Source organism: Fimicolochytrium jonesii (assembly GCF_025526975.1).
Source record: "Fimicolochytrium jonesii strain JEL569 chromosome Unknown EV422scaffold_5, whole genome shotgun sequence".
Taxonomy (NCBI): domain Eukaryota; kingdom Fungi; phylum Chytridiomycota; class Chytridiomycetes; order Spizellomycetales; family Powellomycetaceae; genus Fimicolochytrium; species Fimicolochytrium jonesii.
Genome location: NW_026515672.1, coordinates 1,024,381 through 1,043,494, shown reverse-complemented (window position 1 = coordinate 1,043,494; position 19,114 = coordinate 1,024,381). Strand labels below are relative to the sequence as shown.

The 19,114-nt window shown below is 53.9% G+C and overlaps 9 protein-coding genes across 9 annotated transcripts; 5 read left to right on the top strand and 4 right to left on the bottom strand.

Moving 5' to 3' along the window:
* The first annotated feature begins 1,204 nt into the window (after positions 1-1,204).
* EV422DRAFT_522097 (uncharacterized protein) lies at positions 1,205-2,443 on the top strand. Its single transcript, XM_053069798.1, has 2 exons — positions 1,205-1,419; positions 1,481-2,443. Exons 1-2 carry the CDS (start codon positions 1,357-1,359, stop codon positions 2,072-2,074), a joined length of 657 nt encoding a protein of 218 aa, XP_052927772.1. The 5' UTR covers positions 1,205-1,356; the 3' UTR covers positions 2,075-2,443.
* EV422DRAFT_522094 (uncharacterized protein) lies at positions 2,444-3,783 on the bottom strand. The gene has a single exon (XM_053069797.1). It carries the CDS (start codon positions 3,718-3,720, stop codon positions 2,764-2,766), a length of 957 nt encoding a protein of 318 aa, XP_052927771.1. The 5' UTR covers positions 3,721-3,783; the 3' UTR covers positions 2,444-2,763.
* A 549-nt stretch (positions 3,784-4,332) lies between these two features.
* EV422DRAFT_612237 (uncharacterized protein) lies at positions 4,333-6,030 on the bottom strand (the record flags this gene model as incomplete). Its single annotated transcript, XM_053073893.1, has 3 exons — positions 4,333-4,942; positions 5,232-5,433; positions 5,603-6,030. The coding sequence occupies 3 exons, from the start codon at positions 6,028-6,030 to the stop codon at positions 4,790-4,792; spliced, it is 783 nt and encodes a 260-aa protein (XP_052927770.1). The 3' UTR covers positions 4,333-4,789.
* A 1,029-nt stretch (positions 6,031-7,059) lies between these two features.
* EV422DRAFT_585295 (pectin lyase-like protein) lies at positions 7,060-8,831 on the top strand. The gene is made up of 3 exons (XM_053073442.1): positions 7,060-7,266; positions 7,354-8,046; positions 8,133-8,831. The coding sequence occupies exons 1-3, from the start codon at positions 7,111-7,113 to the stop codon at positions 8,526-8,528; spliced, it is 1,245 nt and encodes a 414-aa protein (XP_052927769.1). The 5' UTR covers positions 7,060-7,110; the 3' UTR covers positions 8,529-8,831.
* On the top strand, positions 8,827-9,965 carry EV422DRAFT_522087 (Alpha/beta knot methyltransferase). Its single transcript, XM_053069796.1, has 3 exons — positions 8,827-9,237; positions 9,317-9,427; positions 9,492-9,965. Exons 1-3 carry the CDS (start codon positions 8,874-8,876, stop codon positions 9,713-9,715), a joined length of 699 nt encoding a protein of 232 aa, XP_052927768.1. The 5' UTR covers positions 8,827-8,873; the 3' UTR covers positions 9,716-9,965.
* On the bottom strand, positions 9,953-11,393 carry EV422DRAFT_522083 (rudimentary enhancer). Its single transcript, XM_053069795.1, has 9 exons — positions 11,246-11,393; positions 11,112-11,175; positions 11,001-11,030; positions 10,845-10,907; positions 10,747-10,774; positions 10,634-10,663; positions 10,511-10,568; positions 10,402-10,422; positions 9,953-10,318 (listed from the first exon to the last, which is right to left on the bottom strand). Exons 1-9 carry the CDS (start codon positions 11,246-11,248, stop codon positions 10,298-10,300), a joined length of 318 nt encoding a protein of 105 aa, XP_052927767.1. The 5' UTR covers positions 11,249-11,393; the 3' UTR covers positions 9,953-10,297.
* On the top strand, positions 11,394-13,248 carry EV422DRAFT_522079 (FAD dependent oxidoreductase). Its single transcript, XM_053069794.1, has 2 exons — positions 11,394-11,831; positions 11,922-13,248. Exons 1-2 carry the CDS (start codon positions 11,578-11,580, stop codon positions 13,003-13,005), a joined length of 1,338 nt encoding a protein of 445 aa, XP_052927766.1. The 5' UTR covers positions 11,394-11,577; the 3' UTR covers positions 13,006-13,248.
* Positions 13,249-13,581: 333 nt separating this feature from the next.
* Positions 13,582-16,388, top strand: EV422DRAFT_612204 (RNA polymerase I-specific transcription initiation factor RRN3; the record flags this gene model as incomplete). The annotated part of the gene is made up of 4 exons (XM_053073892.1): positions 13,582-13,836; positions 13,921-14,212; positions 14,279-15,462; positions 15,540-16,388. The coding sequence occupies 4 exons, from the start codon at positions 13,582-13,584 to the stop codon at positions 16,113-16,115; spliced, it is 2,307 nt and encodes a 768-aa protein (XP_052927765.1). The 3' UTR covers positions 16,116-16,388.
* EV422DRAFT_522076 (putative mitochondrial carrier family) lies at positions 16,331-18,531 on the bottom strand. The gene is made up of 4 exons (XM_053069793.1): positions 17,864-18,531; positions 17,253-17,659; positions 16,867-17,174; positions 16,331-16,742 (listed from the first exon to the last, which is right to left on the bottom strand). Exons 1-4 carry the CDS (start codon positions 18,050-18,052, stop codon positions 16,663-16,665), a joined length of 984 nt encoding a protein of 327 aa, XP_052927764.1. The 5' UTR covers positions 18,053-18,531; the 3' UTR covers positions 16,331-16,662.
* Between the last annotated feature and the right edge of the window lie 583 nt (positions 18,532-19,114).

Genomic DNA, 19,114 nt, shown 5'->3' with positions numbered 1-19,114 from the left:
CGGAAAGACAATACCAGAGACACACAACAGAACAGAAGAAAGCTTGTTTCTATCAGCGACTTATCCCTCGTACTTTCAGGATCGGCCTTAGCCTCGACGTGTTTGTGGAATTATAGCGTCGGAGACACTCTGGCAATGTGTCCAGCTATTTCTGCTGCAATCCGATGTCCGACGCACTGCGAAGGATCTCGATTCGAACCCGTCCTGCTGCCGAAAACTCCTAGAAGGTGCACAGGGCAGCCTGTCAGCTCGTTCGTATAGCTCTTACGTAAATATGTTTGTTAACCGAATGCCTAGTCCATACACATATATGAAGAAGGTGCGCGGCTTTCTGGATCAACTAGGTGAATCGGGTCTTTCTCACCACAATTTCGAAAGGCGCGCAGAGGCGGCCTTGGTAGCCGCTTATTCTCCTTTACGAAGGACTATACTTTCCCGTCGGCAGATCCCGAGCCCATCCTCCTATGCCCGCCAGTGTTGAAACTTGGGGACTGTCGTGCGTGACGGACTGACTGGGAGCGCGTAGGAGCGGACAAGATCAATGGTGTGGAAGTTCATACAATTTTGTAGTTCTTCCGACGGCCCCAGGAACCACCCTCAATGGCCCTTGGGGGTCTTCCAATCACATTGCAGATTTCCCAGCCACTTACCCTTAACGTTGAGCTCGGAATGTATTAGGCTCTCGCATAGGTTGTGCTGATTACCTTTCCATTCCCCGATCACCGCACTGTCGTGCCCATTGCGCCAAGCGCTTCTTCACGCCCACCTTGCAGCTGCTGCATCACACTTTCCAACGGTCCCGGGGTTCGAACTGTCTACATTTGCATCCCGTTTCTGAGGATGTTCATTGCACCTTCTGCATCAGAGCTGATCTCATGCCACAAAAGTAAGCGACCGAAAACACGCATAACCCTGCCGCCTGGAATGCGGCGGGTAACCCCATATTCAACGTCATGTTGGACGCCAGGTACAGGTTTACATTCCTCTGCGGAAGTTTCCTGATTCATCTGCCCGCTTTCGCTCCAACCCACGTGTGATAGCCAGGTCTCGAAGATGGACCCTGTTCAAAAAAGCAGTAGGTATATATGTTGGCTGACATCCTAACCGGCGCGCTGAGGGGTCAGGAGCCAGAAGCAGGGATGACGCGCTACAAAACAATCATCTAAACGCAACAGTTAAGGAAGCATCCGGCAGCAGTGGTTCAGCGGTGGTTCCTACCACCACGACAGTCGCGCTCCGAAGCTACTTTTCAGTCCTTCTTCAGATTCGGTCCGCGCTGAAGTCGAGGAAGTAAGGTCCTTTGCGGAACTGCAACGAACTTCCCTGAGAGTCCCGCTGTCGTTTATTCGTACCATTATGACAGCACTTTTGGCAAATCCTCCCCATCTGCCTGGCGACGGTCGCGATGCGCAAACCTATGTGAGCGCTGAGACCGTAACCCAACCCCGCGTATGCGCCATTCTTATTCTTCTCTCGTTAGCAAAACATGGAGTTCACAACAAACTACGACGTGCTTGAGCGGCCCTGGTGGGGCGCCCCAACCACCGACTCGATAGCGGTGCAGCAGCTCCTCAACGACCTCACCGAACTGCAAAGCAAAGTACGAGACGCGGCTGTCGACGCTAGTATGAGAGAATTTCTGGACGGGTTCGCCGACTACCACAGAATCATGTACCTTCGCGAATGTCTCATTGGGGATGCTATTGTGCCTCGCGGGACGACGATGGAGTATCTAGAGGGTTTGATGAGCCAAAACGACCTCAGTCCACACGACCACAAACGCCTAGCTCGCAAAGCAACCAACCTGCACGCCGTTATCGTCTCAGCTTTCCCCACCCCGTTCCACCCTACCGACCCTTCGCCCGAAGCATTCACACCGGATCTGTTGCGAGAGTGGCATCGCGCGGTAGGGGATGGGCTGATAGCAGACGCTGGATCTTACCGTACGCGAATGTTGGGGGTAAGTGGGTACGACGAATTCCGTATTTCTCATCCCGCAGCGAGTTTCGGTGGAGCTCGGACGGCTGTGTCTGTATGTTCGGGCTTGCCTTGCCACCCACAACGCACCGCTTGATCGCATTAAATTGGCAGCAACCTTCATGACGAACTTCCTTCACATACATCCTTTCAGTAATGGGAACGGGCGGGTTCTTTTTGGTTTGATGAGTACGCGAGCAAATCACTAGGTATGAAGCGACTGGTAGAAATCATAGAGCACTATGGGGGGCGACGGACATTGACACGAGGTCGCGGCCCTCGGTAAGAACCTGAAGCCATTGCGAACTGACTTTTTGGTAGAAGCTAGTAGAGGGATACAGGATGTAGGCAAGCTGAGGTTTGCAGTTTTTGGCGTTGCTATGACATTGGCCCGTGGTACTATTAGTATCGAATTCCGTGGATGTGCACATCATATACGAGACTGTGAACTGGAATGACTCAATAGATGTATAAGCGCTCTCTGTCCATATTCTACGGTCTACGCTAAAGGTTCATAAGGGCGTAATGTACCCTAACGCTATCCCTAACGCTAACCCTAACGCCATAACCCTACCAAATTGCGAAGGTGGTCGTCCGGCCGCCATTTCCCAAGTCTTTCCCACGTCTTTTCAGGAGCCGCTCACCGAGTGTAATGAGATGGGGCAGGGGCCGTTACCTAATGGGCCCACACCTATATGGTCTTAGACTCACCGCGATGAAACCCGACCTCGGCCGCTGCCGGCGAAGGGTATTGCGAATCGCTACATGGGCCCTCCCAAAAAACCTCTACTCAGTTGCCTCTGCGATATTCCCTCCGGACTCCACAAACAAGTTGAACCGCTGGTCGTTTCCCCACACCTTGATGACATCCTTCATCAGCTTGTCCTCACCATCGTCGAAGGGGTGATCGTCATCGTCGCCGGCAGCTTGCATGTGCCGGAAGACGGCAGTCCTGAAATGGAATCGCAGGAATATCGGATCGATGAAAAGATCGGGGTAGGACATGCCATCGCTTGGCCCCCCTGCGTCGGGCGTGATAAGATATTTCCCAATGATCTCTTCTGGAGCGGACGGCGTAATTCTGATGATACGCCATTTGCCATCACCCTCCTCTACGACTGACCAGTGTTGAAAGTCGAATGACGTGTGGATGCCTCCTTCCATGAGGGCCCCGTTTGAGATGTGGTCCACCCCGCGGTCATCCAAGGCGTCCCTTATGTGGGGCGGGAGGCCAATATACTCGCGGTTTTTCCATGTGTGGGGGATAATGTGCGCGCCAACAAGGATGTATGGGTCCATTTTGCCCGTCACAATGCATCGTCGGTCTCTCAGTGCCAGCGACATTGTGAAGCGAGCGTACCTCTTCACTTCGGCGGCGGCAGTCGTCTCCAAGGTGAGACTCTCCGAGCTTCCTGATCGAGAGGGCGTCCTAGATCCAGGCTTCGAAGAACTGCGGGGCGGAAACAAACCAGCGCCGGGGGCTGCCTCCGTAAGGTCCACGGCATCAGCCTTCGGAAGAACTTGATATTTTCCTGCCGTTATGGCCTGGCAACCGGCGGGTAAGGTTTCCCCTGTAGCAGTGACACGGATGTTGTACTGGTCTTTGAAGTTGCTGACAGGTGTGTTGGTGAGAGTCGATAGGACGAGATAAACGTCGTCCAAGCGAACGGTGGCAGGGGGAGGGCCAATAGGTATGCGAGCGATACGGACGTCCTGAGCATTGCGAAATATTGCGCTGATCATTATGAGTGTGTTGAAGTCGAACCGATGAGGAAGCAGTCGACGTTTCCTACGCCCACGCAAAGGATTGTTGCTGCGAGCAGCCCAATAACTTAGAGAGGGGCCACGCACTCTCGCGCGCGCCTTGCGCCACCGCGAGAAGAAAAACCTGAGTGTTTCATGCACACTTTCTCTTTCATTGTCTGGCCAGGGCTGGCCAGAAGTGCGATACCGGATATTCGGTACACTTTGACGACGTTTGGTGTCGGGCACTTTCTCTGGCCAGGGCTCGCCAGAAATGCGGTACCGGATATTCGGTACACTTTGACGGGTTGGTCTTTGACCATCAAGGCCTGGTGGGAGCGATCCCACATCCCACATCGCGGACTTGTACAGCCTTCGCTGTCGGGCTTACAGCCTTCACCCTCGGCCTTATATATATAGCCTTCAGCGCGCGTTGGCAGGGTTACGGTTAGCGGCCGAGCCCGGGACGGCTCCACAGGCGAGAAGACAAATTCCAGACCTGCTTTCACATCGAGACCAAGCTCCTTCTCACAATTGCGCACAATTGCGCACACTTCCACCCTCGCACAACCTCTGAAAGCCTTCACCACAGCTAGCGCCCGAAAGGAGCTAGCTGCAGGCAGTAGGCATAGGATAGCGCGAATAGAATCAGTAATCTATTTGCCTCGCTCCCCGAGGACCCCATGTGATTGATATATACTTAGGGTCAAACATTATTTGCATCACTTTATGTTGCCTTCGCGCCGACGTCGGAGACCACCAGTGACCCATTTTCCCGCATTGAATGCAAGTACCCCTGCAGTACCCACGAGTTCCACCATACCGGCTGGGGAGTACGCTTACAACGCCTTGACCATGGTTGCGAACACGACCTGGACCTTCCCGAGCTATAGGACGGGTAGCGATGTTCATTCCTGGTCTTAGGGTTAAGCATAACGGCGTTGGCCACGAAATTGTGTATCATCACCCCATTCCAAATCCAACGACTGCACGTCGGCCGTCATGCGCTTAATAATCCTCCGGATTGGTTGGCCGTCGTAAAATCCCATCGGCGCGCGAGAGAGCCCCATCACGCTTTGTCGTGGAATGTCTCGGCGGCTTTGTACGAGCCGCGGATGTTGATCAGGAAGTTTAGTACGATGACCACGGCCTCGAGCTCCAACTCCAGCCCCCCACTCTGTGCTGTCCCCTCCTCCCCATTCTCGGCAGCCTTGCCCAGTTGCTGCAAAGGAAATCAAAGGTCTGTCGTCGGTTACGTGGAACACAACACTTGATACTAGAACAATGTGACATCCGATGTATAAAAAAATTATCCAATTACAGTCGTCGTCATTGCATGTTGTTCTCAGCCGAAGAAGTATAGACGACAATTGGATAATCCAATTACGACGTCTATACTTCTTCGGCTGAGAACAACATGCAATGACTGTCACGGCCCACCCCGAGCACCACGGCCGCAAGCTATACGACCCCTTATCAGAGAGCCCGTCAGATTGCTCTGAGCCATCCACCTCGCTTTGATCATCCGTAATCTTCATCAGACTTGCATCCCCGCGATAGCTGGGTTCATTGATTGCGTACTCGACCACAGAAGGATGCACAGCGGGACCAAGATAGTTGCCGTGGACCAGGGCGTGGCATGCGACGAGATGAATGTACTGAGCATAATTGACCGGAGCTCTGTACTCAGAGTAGTCGCGATGGTACAGTAGGCTGCCAGATATCAGGTTACGCCAAGGACACATCATTCCGAGCATAGCCACCGGCTCAAGTTGCCGACCCCCATGCAAATCCTTTCAGCACGACCGCTAGCCCAGGGCAGGACTAACAGCTGGCCGGTGACTTCTGGGTTGCACAGGGAGGCTCAACAACCCGTCGTAACCTGATATCTGGCAGCCTACTGTAGATCGCGTAGTCGAGCACGCTACGCTGGTACGTTCGGGCGATCGTTTCTGCACAAATAAAGACCTCGCGGGTGGAGTATTTCAGGAGTGTAATGACTTCTTTGGTTCCCCACTCGTATTTTGGTGCACCGCTCTCGTTTGCCTGGTACTTGCCGAACGCGAATGTGGTGTCTGCGAAAGCGTCCAACGCAAACTGAGCGAATCTGTTGAACGACCTATAAGGATCTTTGGTTCCCTCTTTTGTTTTTTTCCACGCGAGCAGCTTGAACGTGTAGGACCGAGCATTGGAGGTGAAATCCGCATGCACTTCGTAGTTGTTGTAGATTTTGTACCTCACAAGGGTATCTACGTCGAGCCACTTGACGGTGAATGTGCCGGACGCCAACACTGTGAATACAAAGACCATTTAAAACCGGCTTGAGGGACTGATAGTGTCTAGCACATCTTACCGTCCGTTGTCCGAGTCCTTTACATATGTATGTTCGCTTGATCCCAAGCGTAGCCTGGTTGGTTTTTTGTTGTTGTTGGTCCGAACGCAAGTTAAGGTGCGCTTTGCGGAGCAGACTGTGCCCTGGGCCCGTGGAACATGGGTTTCTCAGGCGAAAGTCGTGAATCTTTCCGTCACGTGAAATACGATCTTGTTCACATGCTCTGTATTTGAAGTTTAAATATTTAAAGTTAGCATATGATGCTGACCACACCATTTCATCAACGTTGTGGTGAAGACCACGTCGCTGTGGCGAACGTGGATGGTCGGGACCTGGACGAGCATGAGGACATGGATGAGGACGTCGACTTGGGGCAGGACGTGGCCAACCATGGTCTATGAGTTATTTGTGGTCCAAAGCCCATCCCACATCACCGACGCCCGAGATTCAAGTTCGTCCCATCCCAAAGAGAAGGATTGTCAAAAACACGTTGGGGTATCCAGATTCCGGAGAATCCATCCCGCTGTGGCCATTCGAGGGCTGTCCGCGTCTGGCGTTGAGCATTCGGGATACCAGCAAAAACAATTTGTAGTTCTCAAATCAAGAATCCCTGGTCTCGGGTGTCGGTGATAACATTTAGATTCTATTTACCAGTTTCCGGTGTTCATATCAAAATACACATCTCCAATCGCGAGGGGTCGAACAAGCGGAACACGATTCGGAACAATCAGCGATTGACGGGTCGATGGTATGCATACAACATGACGCTGTCAATTTATTGCATCCCCAAATGGAAGGGTTTGTCACTGGTCGGGGCCTCGATTTGGATGCGGTCAGCGGCAATCTGCACGTTCCTCTTGGGATCTGGAATTTAGACGAACAACCACCGCTCCGGAAATGTACAGATGCGCCAGGCTCCGACGGGACCTTTAGCGGTGGCTCATGGTGTATGTCACAGCTCCCGTTCTTAAAGGGGAAGACGACCGAGGGTGCCCTCTCGCGACCAGACCGTCGAAACCTCACTAGAGATACCTCGACGCCGACAACAACACCGAAAAATGAAGGGATACGTACGCGCCATTCTGGCCATTTTCATCGTCAGCTGCCTGGCTATTGCCGTGCAGGCTGCTGCGATCGCACCCGCTGCACCCCGCGCTGCCCCGGTTACGAAGCTCGCTGGGAAGATTTGCAACGTTTTGGACTTTGGCGGAAAGGTTTGTTGCACATGTCATCCATTCGGGACATCGTCACATCGAAGGGCTGTTCTCTCTGACGCCCTGCAACTCCCACCATCATCACAGGCCGACAACAAAACCGACCTCGGCCCCGCCCTCCTCGCCGCGTACAAGCAATGCATCGCCACCAACCCGGGCAGCACCTCCACCCGGCGCCCCAAGCTCATCGTCCCCAAGGGCTCCTACATCCTCAAAACCAACGTCCTCTTCAAACACCCCACCCCCTTCGTCTTCCAACTCGACGGCGGCATCTTCATCCCCTTCATCCCGACCCTCGGCGGCACGCTCATCCAGTTCCAATCCTGCCAACGCATCACCTTCTCTGGCACCGGCTACATCGACGGGAACGGCACCCCGTGGCGGCCGGACGTGGCGCATCTGAATAGGTACCCGGGCCGACCGCGGCTGCTGCGGTTCCAGGACTGTGATCGGTGCAAGATCAGCGGGGTGTCGTTGATCAATTCGCCCAAGTTCCATCTGACGGTGAACGGGAATGATAATGAGATTTCGGATATGAGGGTGGTGAGCGATGTGTTGGGCGAGACGGATGCGTTTGATGTCTCCGGGAACAACAATTATGTGCATGATGTGTTTGTGAGGAATGGGGATGAGTGCGTTACCGTCAAGACTCCGACCACGAACTTTAGGGCGGAGAATATTGTGTGTGAGTCGACTGCTGGATGCAACATTGGGTCGTTTGGACGGGACTCGGGGACCAATGTCCAAATCGATGGAGTGTCCTACAAGAACGTCACGATCGTAAGTCTTCCAGATCTTAGCAACTATCCAGATGCTCTGAATAGGCCACTAATCAACCGTCTATTCTCGTCCCATCGTTTCAACAGTACGGCGGCGCCAAAGCCGGAATCCTCCTAAAGTCCTACCCCATCTCTAAAGGCTACGTCCGTAACCTCCACTACGAAAACATCAAGCTCACCGACGCCGCCTACCCCATCTCCTTCAACACCTTCTGGTGCGTCCCCGGGCCCTGCATGGCCGACCGGGGCAACCTGCGTGTCTCCAACGTCACCTTCACCAACGTCAAGATCGATGGGAAGACCAACAAGCCGCGCCCGATGATCCAGCTTAACTGCCTCCCTGGGGCTGGGGCGGGCTGCCATGATGTCAAGATTACAAAGTTGGATGCGAGCAGGGCGACGGGTTACAAGCCGAATGTGGTCCGCAATACTTACAATCTGCAGATTGAAAAGAGTCTTGTGAGGTCGGAGTATGATAACTGAGGATGGGGCGGGAGCTGGCCTCCGTCGTGCTACTCAGATCCCACATATTTTCATCCTTCCGTTTGTAGAGTAGATACCACCAGAGGCGATCTAGAGTAGATCTTTCTTACATATGTAACAATTCACATCCCATAGGTCCCTACATCGTCAAGTACATATACATAGCAGCCCAGAGACACCTTCCTGCATCCCACCTCAAAACTGCGCACGAATAAATCATGCCCACGAATCACGTGACGCGTCCCAAATGAGTTGTCGAAGTTTTGACTTCCAAGCAACCTTTTCGCACCCCGTAACTCCCGTTCACATTTCACTCGCAAACCGCCAGCAAAGCCCCCACCCACAATGAACAGCATATCCCAACCCCAATCAGCGCCGAAAGTCGCCAAAGAAAAATCCTCCACAAAACGTCTCATCGTCGTCCTCGAGCAAGCCTCGCTCGAAACCGTCAAGCTCGGCAAAGGCAAAGAAGGGCACTACGCCCTGCTCAACTGCGACGACCACCACCATATCCTCAAAAAGCACGGGAAGGATGTCTCGGAAAGCCGCCCGGATATCACCCACCAGTGTCTGTTGACGCTGTTGGATAGTCCGCTGAATAAGGCGGGGTTGTTGCAGGTGTATATTCATACGACGAAGAATGTGTTGATTGAGGTGAACCCGCATGTGCGGATACCGAGGACTTTCAAGCGGTTTTGTGGTTTGATGGGTATGTCTGCTGTTGTTCGGAGGCAATGTCGAGGGGCGATTGAGAAAACTCATTTCGTGTACCCCCCTACCGCCACCAGTGCAACTCCTCCACAAACTAAGCATCCGAGCCGTCAACGGCCCCGAAAAGCTCCTAAAAGTAATCAAAAACCCAATCACCGACCACCTCCCACCAAATGCCCGCAAAATCAGTAAGCCGACCATCCCCCATCATCCCATCCCCACTCCGTCCTAACCCTTCCTCCCCTCCCGCAGCAATGTCCTCAGAAGTCCCTGCCGTCCGTCTCGGGCCCTACGTCACCTCCCTCCCCTCCGACGAGCCTGTTGTCTTCTTCATCGGCGCGATGGCGCACGGGTCGGATAATTGGGTGGATGATATTGTGGATGATAAGATCTCGGTGTCGGAGTATCCGTTGTCGGCGTCGGTGACGTGTGGGAAGTTGACGTGTGCGTTTGAGGATTTGTGGAATGTTTTGTGAAGGGACCTATGGAGTGGGAGGGGAGGCGACTCGTGGGAATGGGGAAGGTTCTTGGAGTTCTCAGAAGTTAGCCATCCGTTTTTGTACATAGCTGGGTCTTGTCTTTTTCTTTTGGAGCATACCTTATCTATTTTTTCACTCGTTCATAGAAGTAAATAGAAATCGTATTTATCGCATTGGCTGGAAGTAATGATCAACGGGAGAAAGTCTTTCATTCGGATATTGGACGGATTCAGATTCGAGGTCAAAGAAACGTTTTCATTATTGGCTTCAAACCCTCTTACGCCAATCCGAAGACCTTCTCTCAAGACATATGAACTAATGTTCAATAGAGAGCCTTGATGGTTCACTAAGCGCATCTGCGCGGTTTCCGTGGGGTTGCGTGGCGGGCCTTATGATGCCCCACCGTAGCACACCACATCCCCAGACCGCACTCAATAAGGAAGGGACAACATGGGGTATGTATAAGAACCCCTTGCGTAAATTGTACGCCGCTTTCTCTCTCCCGTTCGTTCTGCGCAGCAAGAAGGGGTGCCGAAGTATCCTCCATTCATAACCTGTTATTTGGGTGGCCTCCGGTGTTTATCGGGCTGCGGACGCTTGCTGTGAATGGGAAGATGGGGACCGAGTTAGTGTGGGGGGTAGCGGTGCTGGAATCGTGATGTGTGGGATGGGATGAATGTTACCCTTTTGAGGTGGTTGAACACCTGCAGAAACGCGGCGAGGGACGGAGATGTGAGCGAATCAGCATACGAAGACAAAAGACGAACTCCCGTCATTCCGGCCACTATATACCCTTGCTTTGAACCAATCCCGGTCATGCGGAATGTACGCGCGCGCCGTTGGGTCGAGCCTATATCACCCAAAGAAGGCGTGAGTATTATATGCATGGCGACGCTGGAGCGGACGCGGACTTACACTAGGCAGGCCACATCGCCCAGGGAGTCACTTTTGTGGTACAAGATCGGGACGATGAATGTGTGACAATATGTGTGCTGGATGCTATGAAAACTACGCTGGGCATAACTCACATATACTTCTGTAGATCGTTGATATCATCTAGAGGCACAAGCACCTTCAGTTTGACATCTACGGCTAATGTCCAACAGAAATGCAGGGTTTCCCTTACATTGGATGTTGCGAACGGTCGGGTTTGACTGCTTCAGACGCTGCTCGAATTTACTGATGACCGCTGCACAGCAGGCACAGATGTCCATGTCAGCTTCTCCAACGCTTGATCCTACTTTGAAGGTGGAATTTTGGTTTCCAGCCTGTCTTCACTCACATTCGACGGCGAGGCTGACTGTATCGTGATCTGCACACAGATCATTAACGAAGGTGTAAGCATAGGTTCGAACTCCCCAACCCGAGTCAACACGGGTTATGACCCCCTTACCTTCCCATTGCCTCGTATCCTTCCTATTCGCGTGCGTCTGCAGAAGCAAGATTGTGTGTTGCGTCTGGAAGCGTGACATTGACAGGTTGAGCGGTAAGTTGGACACCAGTCGGACCATCACCGTCCTCACGTACCATATTTAGAACGGTCTGGAATGAGACGAGCTTGTGCTGCTGTGGGTATGGGTTGTGCTGGGGTTGTGTTGAAGGGGTTGTGTGTTTGGCTGTCGGGATGCAGGGTGTGAAACCGAAAGCTGCTGGAGGAATAGAGAGCGAACGTGGACCTGCACACGCTTCTCCACTTTCTCCACACGCATCCTGTATTGCATCACTGAACACCGACAGAACTACCTGAGAACTACAGTAGGAGGTCCACCGGCACTGGGACTACATACGGCGGCTTATAGTACATACTTTCCCGTGTGTCGACGAGAGGAAGCGAGCCAACTCCATTCGTCTCTCCTAGCATGCTCACGAGTACGGACGACATCCTCTCGCCAACGCCAAAAAAGTTTCTCATCGTTGGCGGCGGAGTCTTCGGCCTCAACGCCGCCATAGCTCTCCGCCAACGCCAGCACACAGTCATAGTCTTCGATCGTCTCCCGATACCCGCAGAGGATGGCAGCTCTAACGATATCAACCGTATCGTGCGGATGGACTATGGTGCGAAGGGGCTGGAACAGGGGTTGGCGGAGAAGGCTATTTTGAAGTGGCGTGAATGGTGTGTCTTACGTATCACGGATTTGAGGGATGGAAGTACCGTGGGATGCGCACTTGTGGAACAGGTGTTTGATCTTTCTCTTTCTTTCAGGAACGATGACGCGACAAAGGTCTTACCGGACGACGACCGACCCCTCTTCGACGAGTGCGGGATCATTCTGGCATGCCAGGACAAAGTGCTAGGACCATACGAGAGGGGATGTGTGGAGTTTCTGTCGAGCATAGGCCACGGGCCTTTATTGCAAGAACTCTCGGCATCCGAGCTGGGTGACAAATTCCCGGCATTTGCAGAAGCGACTTCCAACTCGGTTATGCAGAGCGCATACTACAACAAACTGGGCGGGATGGTGAACGCCAACAAAGCGATGGTGTACTTGAAGGCCAAAGCGGATGCGATGGGGGTCGAGTTTTTCACTGGAGAGGACCATGGCAGTGTAGCGGATTTCATAAGCAACGCGGACGGACGCGTGGCGGGTCTCACCACGCGAGATGGCGTTCATCATTACGCCGATGCGGTGCTGGTCGCAGCTGGGGCGTGGTCGGCGTCCATCGTGCCCGAACTGGCGAGCCTGGTCGTCGCGTCTGGACAGCCGGTGATTTATGTGAGTGTACCGGAGAACCTGCGCGAGGAGTTTTCCTCCAAGAACTTTCCGGTGTGGACAGCTGACATAACCAAGACGGGGATCTACGGGTTTCCGGTGCAAGAAGGGGTGTTGAAGTTCGCTTGCCATAGCCTGGGTTTTACCAATCCTACACCTGCTCCCTGGAGCTCTGATCCGTCAACATTGATTTCCATTCCGTCCCCAGTCGGCACACCCCTGGGCGACACCATCCCGGCGCCAAAGTACAAGGAAATGCTCTCCTTCCTGCGCACGCTCTTCCCGTCCCTCGCTGATGCGCCGGTTGCCAGAGCACGGCTCTGCTGGTACACCAACACCTTTGACGAACGGTTCGTCATCTCGGCCGTCCCTCACCGGGAAGGATTGTATGTCGCGACGGGCGGTAGCGGACACGGATTCAAGTTTGCGCCTGTTATTGGGGATGTGATTGCGGATGTGGTGAGCGGCATTGAGAGCGAGGTTGCAAAAGGCTTTGCGTGGAGGGACAGCCCTGCAGGCACAGGTCTATACTTGCCGAAGGGGGATGGTACGCTAAGGGAACACTTGCCGATATGATGGGAACCCTGCGCTGTGGAGGGACTCAACTGTATCGGAGTACATGACAGTGCTGCAGGCGGCGTGACCATCCGTAGATCTAGAATCATAGATAGAATATTGTCCGTTCTCGGTCGCATCCTTGGAGAGGGGTGTGCGCTGCGATGTGCGACTCTGTTTGGAACGGCTTGTAACGCAAGACGAGCGCGTTGCGAGTCCTAATGCCCCCCCGCGCACAGCAATTTGATTTCTCACACGCTGATCCCTCTTTTCTCGTCGCTCTTTTTCCTGCTTGGCCCCCCCCAAGCTGCATGCACAGGCAGGCCAGGCAAGGCTCTTAAAGTCCCCTATTTCATACCTCGTTAACATAGAGGAGCAGCATTTTCCAGCAAGGGGAGGACGCTTACCTTTGGCGTAGAATTCGAAGCCACTCTTGTGACTTGCCTTTGTGTTCGTTGTCCGAACCCCTGAGGAGCGCCTCTGCGACCAAGCAAGGAAAAGCTTGACTAGTCCACAAGAGACCAGTGCATACCTGGACAGTCTAATACGCTCCAGCCGTCGTCGAACCCTTCCAGCCAGCTATTACCCAAGGTCGCAATGGTCTCCGCCGTAGCCACGGACCCACGGACACCGTTGGCAGCCCCAACTATCCTTCGGCGGTCGCACTCCGAAGGACCAGCCTCGGCTCTCAAGTCACAGCAGAAGACTGTTAGGTTCGATATGCCATCTCCGACGCCTAGTTCTCCGGGGCAGCCCGCACTGACCGAACGACAGATAGTCCTGGGAGGGGAGGCGACGGATGCGCCACTTATTGCTAAATATCTGTTATTGGCTTTGAAGCAGAAAAGCGAGGTGGGTCGGCTTTGTGGTTTACTGAAGGCTGTGGAGGCCGTATATCAGGATGTGCTTGTCTCACCTTCAATCTATGTCTTACAGGGGAACCAAACCTTATATTACGAAATATTACACCTACTCACGCGGAAAGCACCACCGGGGCCGATAATCCAGCCAGAGACCCTGATACATTGGCTTCGAGCGTTCTCACACATTGTGTCCAGCCTCACATCTGCCTTCAGCTCAATGATTGACGCCGTGCTGTCGGTGGAGTGGGTGACACAAAGCGAAGAAACAATTTACATATTTAAGCACCTACTGGAAAACCTTGTTAGTGCACACGCTGTGCATGTGCTGCCCGTCGCCAAGTTGTTGGTGAAGAATCTGAGGAAAGGTATGGGGACTGAAGCTTCCATGTCCGCTATTAGTTGTACATTGCTGATCGACCTTTTCTGCACAGCACCAGCATCTACCACCTCGACCGTTTCCCCGTCAGTGCACTTCGATCGGGTCCATAACATGCTACAAGGCGTACTAGCCCTCATCCCAACCGGTCCCTCCTTCATGCTACCCATTGTGACGCAAAACTTCCCGCACAAAAGTGAATCGATGGAAACACATGTATATTACCTCCGAAATGTGCTGAGAATGATCGATTACGCACCCGTGCTGCGAGATCAGGTCCTGGCCCTGATTGTAGACAGGATTGTGCAAGTGGACGTCGAGATCCAGGTCGAGTTGGATGACTTGGATGACGAGGTGTGGGCACAGGTCCAGGAGGCCGTCCTTGAGACCGATCACGAGAACAGCGACGGGCTGTGGTCTCGCAAAATGAGCGATGTGGCGATGAGCTTGTCACCGTCGTCGCGGCCATCAGCCTTCACGCACCCAAACGGAGAATACGACCCACTGATGGACGAGCTCAACGAACAGGACATGTTCCTCGATTCGGATGCAGGGAGCGATAACGACGACGACGACGATGGAGGAATCACGCCAATAGCAACGAATTTGAAAGAAGTCGTCGAGAAGCTCGACGCGATGCTCCGGCTGGTGTTTAGCTACCTGCGCGACTTTGCCTCACAAAATCCGGGAGACGAACTACGGGCCCTCTTCGACTCGTTCCTGCTCATCTTTGAACGGACTATCCTCCCCACCCACAAATTGCGATGCACACAGTTCCTCTGGTTCTACGCGGTATCCCTCGACCCCACCTTCCCTGAGCTCTTCATGGGCCTGCTGGTGAGCAAACTCTTCGACGTCTCCGCACCCAGCGTGATCCGCATCTCCGCATCGGCGTACCTCGGCTCCTTCATCGCTCGGGCCAACTTCCTTAATCAGTCCTCGGTGCGGACGTGTTTAAAGCTCCTGCACGGCTGGACGTACGCGTACGTGGAGAACAACGAGGCGACGGGCGCCGGCGGGCTGGGGATGGGGTACCTGACGGTCCCGGATACGGAACGCTATGGCGTGTTTTATTCGGCTGTGCAGGCGGTGGTGTATGTGTTTTGCTTTAGGTGGAAGCAGCTGATGGAGAGTAGGGAGTGGGATGGCCGGTTGGATGGGTTGAGAGGTTATGGGATGCTGCCGCCGGAGATGAGTGGGTTTCAGAGGGTGTTGATGTCGAGATTTGCTCCGTTTAGGGTACGTGTCACATTATTGTTCCGATGCTCTCAGAATGATTTTGACCCTGACACTGCGTCTTTCCGCAAATGTAACAGATCTGCGCAAAACCTATCGTCATGGAATTCGCCCGCATCACACACAAACTCGACATCATGTATTGCTTCCCCCTCATCGCCGGCACCGGCACACCCACCGCCTCCCTCTCCACCCCTACTCTCCTCACCACCTCCGCCTCCTCCAACTCCCTCCACGACGCCACCACCAACCCATCCGCAACCGCCCGCCGCCCATTCCTCCCGCACTCGGCCTCGCTGCCCCACATACCCGCCGCCCAAACAAATTTGCCACCCACTTCAACAGCAGCAGCGACAACAACACCCCAACCACCACCACCAACCCAAACACCCACAACCGACCGCCTCGACGCCTTCTTTCCCTTCGACCCCATCACCCTCCCCGCCTCCCGCCGGTTCGTCGACCCGCTTTACCAGCCGTGGGAGAACGACGAGGACGAGGATGATGAGAGCAGCGACGAGGAGGACGAGGACGACGATGATGCCGTGATGGATGTCGCGGCGCCGTTGCCGATCTTTGGCAACGAGACGCTGGCGGTGCCGGAGGATGAGGTGGAGATGATGAGTAGTAGTTTGGATGGGGTGAGATTGGAGTAGACGGGGGGTATGCTTAGCTTATAGTTACCTTGGTGTGAGATCTGGGGAGCGGGGGCGTTGCCCATAACTGGGCCCGCTGACGACCGCCCTTCGGCCGACTTCGTGCTGCATCTCCTTCCGTTGTGTTGCGCGATCGTCCCCACGGTCTCGCGCGCTCCTCTGAAACCACCCTTTAAAATTTTGTGCATCCGTTTTTATATTTCATGAGGAAATTCCATTTCATTCACCATTTGCTCAAGGACAAAGCCATCGCTCAAATCACATCTAATCGTCGAGTGGCAGACTAAGACACTACTTCTACGTATAGAAATGGGGTGGATCGCGTTCTATGCGCGGGGTTACTGACTATACCTTATTCATCTGTGCGGTCTAGATGCAGGACTACTGAATTGGCGCTTTGAACGTTCCCTACTCTTCTCTGCCATGGTATATTCCTGATTCGATGTTAACAGTTTCGGCTTTTTCCAGCCTCTGGGTTCTATTGGCGATCCGTGGTCCGTTGAAAGCCGCCGCGCGTCGAATGCACGCTGCTACTGGCGGGGTTACTTCACTTGACCGGGGAGGCGCCGCCGGTGGTTCCCATGCCCATGGCGGTCTTCAGGGAGTCGTAGATCCACCACTGCATGCCTAGAAACGCGGAAATCGGCAGGAAAAAGAGAGGGTTAGCGATGCGATGGATATCCCAGCCCAGCATCATCCCAGCGGGGCGAGCCTTTCGCAACACGAATTGATGCGGCAACCAGACACATACCCGTAAGCGTCCCAATCATAAGCACCCTAGTCCCCAAACCCCCCGTCAACAACCGTCTCGCGCCCGTCTCCCTCGCAATCTGCCCCACACTCTTCCCCTTGTTATCGGGTTTGGACATGAGCGACACGATCGAGTCCGCCGGGTGGGAGACGATCGCGCAGACGACGCCCGCGAGGTACCCCGAGGCGAAGGTGACGCCCAGCTGCGTTGTCTTGGAGTAGGAGTCTTTGGGTTTGGTGAGGAGGTAGGTGTAGAAGCCGGAGACGATTTGCTCAAAGAAGAAGAATTTGGAGACGTTGTAGGGGATTCTGGGGGGTGGTGAAAAGGGGTGCGAGTTAACGGATTGTGTGGGATTATAACTTCAGGCATGAGCAGCGGCCACTTACTGGCGAGCCCAGAGGGGACCCAGCGACCCGTACGGGAACCTCGTGTCAGCGCGGTTGGAGATCATGGTCGACAGGGCGGGTCCAAGCGCCGTCGGGAAGGTCCCGAACGCCGACGTCTGCACCTTCACCTTCGTCATCTCCATCGGACACAGGGCGAGATCCGCAAAGAACTCCGCGGACGCGGACCCGGCGCACCAGATGAGCTGCTTGTACTTGTGCGCATATTCCTCGCCGACGAGGTTTGAGTAGGCGTCCTTGAAGTACTCGTAAAGGCCGAATTTGAAGGCGCCTTGCGCGCCGTAGCCGATCGCGGTCGGCGCCCAGCCTTTGAAGAGCGCCCGGCTGCCTTCTTCGGCGATGATGGTTCGTAGGCCTTGGCCGAGACCGGTGTACTTTGCGGGATTCACCTGTACAGAGCGTTTGATGCGTTAGCTTTGTTCCGATCTCGAGGGAAAAAAAGCGCCAGACGCGTCCCCGAGGAATCCGACGCGTAAGTGTGATACCACTGTTACAATCGCTTGACGGTTGTGTCATGAGGAACCTCCTCCTACGTCGTCGACTCGGCGAGAAGAATGGACAGCAAAGCGCACGGACTCCCTATCTCAACCCACCTGCATACTACACTTCGTAACATCCAACGGCGTCATAGCCGTATGCGTCGTCCCGCACGCCACAATCCCGGACATGAAGCACTTTGCATAATACGTCGCGTCATGCGGCACGGGGCCGGCGAGACGGGCGTCCCAGGGTTTTTTGCTGGCTAGGAGCGACGGGGCTGTTAGGGTGGTTGTCGAGGCCATTTTTTTCGGGTGGGTGTCGGGTCAGTGTTTTTGAAGTGATGTGATGTTGAGAGTGGAGTTTGAGAGTGGAGATGCTGATGTGCTTTGATAACTTGTAATGCCCATATACTGTATCTATGAATTGATGGGGGTGCGGGTGGGAGGGAGCGCCGTATATATATATGTACGGATCCTGTTTCCCAGTGTATTCTTTCCATGTGGAGCACCGGCCGCTACATGTGCAAGGCGAAGAAAAAGAAATATGGCGCGGCACGGATCTTATCGGATCCAATACATCTGGAGTAACGAGTTACGACCGTCCTCCGCAACAAAATGTACAACAGGGGCAGATTTGGCCGGCCGCCTCTCTCATCATATGGTCGGATGTCCGATATTCCAGGGGTCGGAGTTGGACGGTGTGATATAATATGTAATTCCAGCCCGGATGCAAACGGCCCGAAGCCGGCCGTCGACGACCGTGAAAAACAGCCTCAATGGGCGCGTCCTCCTCCGCTGCGTTCCCGCGGTTATAAGGACCTATGCATTATGATGTAACCCCAGCGCCCTGCTTGCTGCACACACCCGGTTGTTGGTGGCGGCGGCGAGGTTCAAAGACAGGCGAAACCTCAACAGACCCCAGGATGAGAGCACAAGACATGAGGTTATTAAAAGGCTTGAATCCGTTAAGATGAATAGCTGGGGGTGAAACAAAAGATAATGAAAACAGCCAGAGTACGGCAGGGAAGATGAATTCAATAAAAAAAAGAGTAAAGTAAAGAACACTACATGAGGAAAAATGCTACTGAAAAGGGACTAGTGTAGGAGGGACTAGTGTGAAGAAAACTAAGTCCGTGGGGATTGATACATGAGTGAATGAAGATCGCGATGGGGGATATCAGATATATGACAATGAGGATGTATAGATTGAGAGTGCTTTTCGAAGGGAAACCCTGCTTCAATGGAGGAACAAATGGCGAAGAGGTGGGTCCGTTTCCTTCCTCCGAATGGGTGATCGATGTCCTTGGTGGTGATTTGAATGAGGCGAGACAAAGCCGAAAAAAGCGTATCTTCGTCTTGTTCTTG